The 6087-nt window shown below is 53.1% G+C and overlaps 1 protein-coding gene across 1 annotated transcript in view; it reads left to right on the top strand.

Moving 5' to 3' along the window:
• The first annotated feature begins 1227 nt into the window (after positions 1-1227).
• The window catches only part of GPA33 (glycoprotein A33), a 36622-nt gene continuing 31762 nt past the window's right edge, over positions 1228-6087 (top strand). Inside the window, exon 1 of the mRNA XM_046680761.1 lies at positions 1228-1549. Within this exon, the coding sequence (XP_046536717.1) occupies positions 1507-1549 (43 nt within the window). The 5' untranslated portion in view covers positions 1228-1506. The remainder of the gene's footprint in view (positions 1550-6087) is intronic.

Raw genomic sequence — 6087 nt, 5'->3', positions numbered from 1 at the left:
TCACTGGCTTTAAAGGACAAGTTGGATTATAACAGCAGATGGAGGCGGGGGGAAATTCCAGAGGGGATGGCATGGACGAAGTTTCAAGGTAGCAAATTAGTTTCATATAGTGGTTGGAGTTGTGAAGAGAGCAAACAGGTCATGGGGCAGAGAATTGGCAGGGCTGGGGTGGGGGCTCCTTTGGAGAGAGTGGTCAAGGAAGGCAGCTTTGAGGAGGCACATGGCACCACCACTGACCAGTCACCAAGCCACCATCCTGGGGGGGTGATAATAAGGGCTCAGTAAGTGATTGCTGAAGAATGACCACAACTGAGAAAACATGGGGCTTCAGTTCACATCCGTAGACTTCAGGGTTCCATGAAGATGAAAGGTGGTATGAGAGAGAAGAGAGATGAGGGAGGGATGGATGGAGAGAGGGCAGGAAGGGGCAGGGAAGGACTGAAGGTGGCATCAGTCAGGGCAAGGCTCAAGATGACAGCCCCAGCATAGGGACAGAGAGGGTGGAGGGGAGGTGCAGAGGGAAAGATGGAGAGCCACCCACCTTAAGAAGGGCAACAGATAAGGAGGGGACCACTTAGGAGGAGAGAGGACAGAGGGCTCTGTCTTCTCTGTACCCTCAGCCACCTGCATACGGCACATCTGGGCCACCAGAGTAGTGGACTAGAAATCAGAAAACCTCTTACTGGCTGCGTGACCTCGGAGAACTCATTTAATGTCTCTGAGACTCGGATCCCTGTTTGTAAAATAGAGAATCATAATGCTCATGTCCCAGCCTGTCCTGACCACCCAACCTAAAGTGGGCCCCTGGCCCTGCCCGGCTCCGTTTCCCAAGTTGTGTCTCTCAGAGCACCAGCACTCTTTAGTAGGGCGACCAACCACCCCCGTTTGCCTGGGACTGAGAGGTTCCGAAACATGGGACCTTCTGTTTTAAAACTGGGACGAGTTGGTCACGGTAGTTCTAAAACCGTCTTCGGTGTTTCCAGATTACCAGATTACCAACTCTGAGGGTACTATGACCGGGTCTCCAGCGTGGAGTGGGGTGGGGTTGTAGACGAGGGAGGGAACCATGCGTGCCTTGGAGGTTTCAGCAATTGTGGGCAAGACCCTCCTTTTATTGGCTTTGGAAGCCTTCCTCTGAGCTCATTTCCCTTTTTATTAAGAGGCAGCGTTTCCTTTCTGTTATAGAGAAGCCCAGGACTTTGTACACCTGCTACCGGAGCGAAGGCGGAGGGGTGACTGCTTCAAGGAGAACGTGAAGAGGGCTCCGGTTGGGGCTCCGGTGGAGCAGGTGGAGCGCGAGTCCAGGCCCATAGGCGAGCTCACCTGCCAGTCCCACTGAGGGGCAGGGTGTGGGGCCGGGCTGGGCAGAGGTGGACCGGAAGAGGGAACCAGGGGGGTGGAAGGCTGGGCCAGGCCAGAGGCTGTTGTAGCTTGAACCAGTCAACCCAGACCTGTCTGGGGCCCACCGGAGCCAGGTTGGGCTTGGGGTGGAGAGGAAGCAAGCCCATGGCGGGGAAGATGCGGCCTGTGCTGTGGATTCTCTGTGCAGGTGAGTAGGCCCCTCCCCCGTCCAGTGCCCGGGGGTGCGCGAGACAGGGGACTGAGTGCTGAGGGTCTCCCAGAGCCTCCCCAGGGAGGGTCGCCAGTGACACAGCTGTGTTCCTGTTGGGCAGAATGACACGTTCTGTCATTCAGGCAGTGGCTTCCAGGCCAACACCTAGGATCAAAATGGCTTTTATTTGCATATTAGTAAATAAAATTCCAGCCCATTTCTGGAATGAAGAATTCATGAATTCTCAAGATCATATTTTCTGATCCCAATTCAGATCATAGGATCAGCCACAAGATCTGACAACAGGGAGGAAGTATTTGAAATTGAGGTCGGACTGGAAAATCCAGGATATATGAATCTAGATATGTTCACTACTTAGGATTTTAACCATTGCCTTAAAACCAGAAAGAGAGGCAATGTGTTAACGTCTGTATCACATATAGGGAAACTGAGGCAGAGACACAATGCAACTTACCCAATATCATTCCTAGAGCAAGAGAAGACTCAAACCCTTCAAACACACACACACACACACACACAAAACCAGAAAGGCCCTTTCCAAAGGCCAACCCTCCGCAGCCCTCTGGTACTGTTCATTGAAAATGCGGGAGATGGGAACCCACAAAAGAGCAGCCAGCCGTTCGTGGATATAGCGGCTGAATCCAAATAAGTCGTGCGGGGACCCGGGAGTGTCTAGAGTTAGGATGGACGCCTTGGCATTAGGGCCTGGGCACCGGCAGGAACAGGACGGAGAAAGGACGTGGAGAGATGGGGCCTGCGGGAATTTTAGGAGAACGTTGAGTTCAGTGTATCCGGTCACGCTGAGGAATCCCTCCGCTTGCACTTTAGAAACAGTTGCGGGCTTCCGGGAGCTGGCAGGAATCGGGAGGAGGGGAGGAGTTGTACCAGGAAACCTGGGAGCCCGCGGCCTGGGAAGCTCGCCCAGGAGGCTCTGATTTAGGGCTCACTGTTCAGCGTGACGGACCAGCGGGAGCTGCCAGCCCAGGGCCGCCCCCCAGGTCCGCAGGTGGGATCCCCCACCACCCCCATCTCTCACTGCCTGGCCTTGGGCACTTGGGTGGAGGGCAGCCCGTGCTGGGGAATGGCTGGCTCAGGGCTTAGAGGTAGACCTGGAAAAGATGGGTTAGCTCAGGCTGACTCAAGCCCTGCCAGGAGCTCCATCTGCCTGGGGCGCAGGGGCCTGATCATCAGGGGAGAGGGCCCGGCTGGCTTATCCCTTCAGCCAAACAGCTCTTCAGTGAGCACACAGTTTGGGCAGGTGCTGCAGGAGTGGGGTTCTGGAATGACTGCAGTTATGAGGGAACATGTCTCAGCCATTAGATCCAGAAGGGAAGGAAGCTTCAAGCCCCGGGGGAGGGAGTCTGGAAGGAGATGACCATCCTCCCGGGCTGGGCCAGTGATGCTCTGATCCTCTTCTCCCAGTCCGAAGTCTGCCCCACGCCCCACCTCCTCCTCCCCCCGCCCAGGACGCATCCCTGCATGTGTAGTCCGGCTGCAACCCATGCATGAATAAAAATAAGGGATTTTGGGTTAGGAAAAAAACCCCAAAACAAAACACTCACCCACCCTAAAATGAAAAGTGGCCTTAACTCTGAACTGCCGGGAGCAGCACATTTTGCCTCTTCCTGTGAGAAGGCCCGTGACCCCTAGGTGAACTCATCCAGTGGAACCAGTTCTTGAGCGTGTGTTTAGACACTGATGAAGTGTGTCTTCTGCCCCCGCCCCCTTCCCTCCACCCTCCCAGCCTGCCCAGCCCAGCGCCGTGTGCCCGCCACCTTTGCCTCCATACCTATGTGAAGGGGGAGGGGCTGGAGCAGTGGGGCAGGGAAGCCAGGCTCGGTGGCCAGCTCGAAGCATATGGACAGTTTGCCAACTGGAAACATTTGGGGGTGCAATAGCCAGTGCCATGCGCAGGTGAGCAATGCAGGCCTTCTAAGGTCAAAACTAAAAGCAACCTGGTGGCCCTCTCTACTGTGCTTCAGAAGAGGACGCCAGAGGAAGGAGCGGGTGAGTTAGGGAGGGCTTCCTGGAGGAGGTAGAGCTTGTGTTGGGTTTCAGAGGACCTACTGGCCTTTGCCCTTCTTCCTTTCTCCATCTGAACCTCCACAGTAATAACTTAGATTTTGCTCATGTTCTGGGCAGAGTGACACAGAGCTGAAAAGAATAGGCCCCAGGACTCATCGGACCCTGGGGAGGCAGAAGATATCACAAAAGGTCACATGGAGGAGACACAAACAGAAGGCAGAGCAGTATAAAATTTAAAAACGGCACTAAAATTCAGCCTGACAATCCTAAACAACATCAGTGACCAAAGAGTCTCCCTTCCGGGGAGACGCTCTCACCCGTCCCATCGTGGTGCTCCGCTGCCTGCGCAGGCACCAGAGGGCGGCCCGTCTCCTTAACTGGCTTTAGCATAGGGCAGATTAGTTCACCTCGATAAACCTCAGTTTCCTAATCTGTGAAATGGATAGGGCAATCTATAATGTGTAAAAATGCCCATCGTGCCTCTCGTAGGGTTGCTATGCATATTAAATGTTTATAAATGTAAAGATCTTGGAACAGTGCCTAGCATGTACAAAGCATTCAGTAAATACCAGTTATTATTGTTGTTGCTATTATTTGTGTAGTGAAGTGTAAGTTACAGGAAATTAACTAGACTCGGGTAATCAGTCGCCTGAAAGCCCTGATCTGACCCATGTATGCCAAGAACGTGCCAAGAACGAGAGTCACTGTGAATGAGCCCTATGTCATCACCCTCCCAAAGGCTACTAGAGAAAATGCTCCAGATTGGGCACAAAACCCAAGGCTCTTCCACTCTGGGAATTTATTCAGCCACCAGACTCCAGGAAAGACTTGATGTGATGGAAGGTGCAGGTGCAGGAAAAAAGATGCATAAAGAGGAACCCACCAAGGGGAAAAAGTCCCTAAGCAGCTCTGCCCAGAGTTGCTAAAATCTTTGAAGACTTGATAAAAAACACAAACAAAAAAAAAAAAGCCCCACCTTCCTAGACCTAGAGGAAACCTCCTTGAAGCTTAAATTAGAAAAACTCAGGAAAGTACTGCTTTACACAGAGAACTAAAGGAATCCATCATCCCCAAATATACTAGATGAGAACATATATTTTTTTTCCTCCATCTAAAAAAAACTGGAATAAACTCATGGATGCTTCATCCAAATGGGTTTTGGTGGGAACTAAGTTTCCAAGTCCCTGACGTTTCCAGGCTGATGATGCCGTTTGAGAGTCCTTCCCTCGGGGTCTTTGTTAGATCCACAGTCCCCTGCGGGATAATTTTCCCTAAGTGCCTCACACTCGCCCACTCTGAAGGACCATGTTTCTGTTGGTCACACAGGCTAGGGGAGCTCTCTGGAGGCTGCCCTGTCAGAGTGTGGCATATCTGAGCTCAGTGTCACTTGCATGTCTAAGCTCTGTGCAGTGTCCTGGCTGAGGCTGTGAGGTTTATGGGGCTCGGCGTCAGAGATGCACATCTGATGAGAATCAGATCAGAAAATGGTCTTGTGCCTGGTTAATCTCAACCCTGAGAGGGTGGTATCCAGGCCAGAGCCACGGTGGTGTCAGCCTGCAAGTGTCCTGCAAGATGGACAGCCAGCCTATCATCTGCTCCGTGGCTCAGCCCTGTTGCCACTCCAGTCCCTAGGGCCTGGCTCCCACCTGGGGCCTGGGCACCACCTGCTGGTGCTTGGGCGCAAGTCAGAAACCAACCGGTACTCGCAGGGAGGGCTCCTGTGCCTGGGGAACTACACTGTGTGCCTGTCAGAGAAGCAATCAGCGTTAAAATGCCCCAGTCCCAGCCCTGCCTCAAAGGGGAAGGACACGATGCATGGCCAGCCTAGAGAGCCATGTGTGTGCACAGGGGGAGGAGTGACAGCTTAGGGCAGTGGCTCTCAGCCCTGGCTGCTCGTCAGAGTCCCCTGGGGAGTAAAAATACAGGCGCTCAGCTCCCCCAGAATCAGAATCCTGAGGGACAGAATCTGGGCATCTCTCTCTCTCTGGGAAAAGTTTCCCAGGTGATTCTGGTGTGCAGTCTAGGTTTAGGGTTACATACCCGAACCTGAGGAAAAGCAGGTTTAATGAACAGTTGCCTCTGTTACCGGGGCTGATCCTCTGCGTGTGACTTGCAGCTCAGTTTTGCACCATCTGGCTGCTTCCCTGAGTTACTGCCCAGCCTCTGATTTGGTGCCTCAACTCAGGGGGCCCAAGTGCATGCATTCTCTTACTTTTATGTGCATACGGGTCACCTGGGGATCTTGTTAAAATGCAGACTGATTCAGTTGGTTTAGGGCAAGGCCTGAGATTCTGCATTTCTAAAAACTCCCAAGTAATGATGTTGCTGGTCCAGGGACTGCTGTTTGAGAAATAAGGCTCCAGAGAAGAACTTGGTTCATGGGCACGGGTGCCATCCTCGTCTTCCCTTTGCCCTTCTGAGTCCCATCTCAGGCCTTCTTGGTAACGCAGCCTTGCTGTGATGGTGGTCACCAGGAGGCCTGGGGGAAA

This window comes from Equus quagga, chromosome 13, assembly GCF_021613505.1.
Source record: "Equus quagga isolate Etosha38 chromosome 13, UCLA_HA_Equagga_1.0, whole genome shotgun sequence".
Classification (NCBI taxonomy): domain Eukaryota; kingdom Metazoa; phylum Chordata; class Mammalia; order Perissodactyla; family Equidae; genus Equus; species Equus quagga.
The sequence above is the reverse complement of the archived record's forward strand: the minus strand, read 5'-3'. Positions and strand labels throughout refer to the sequence as shown.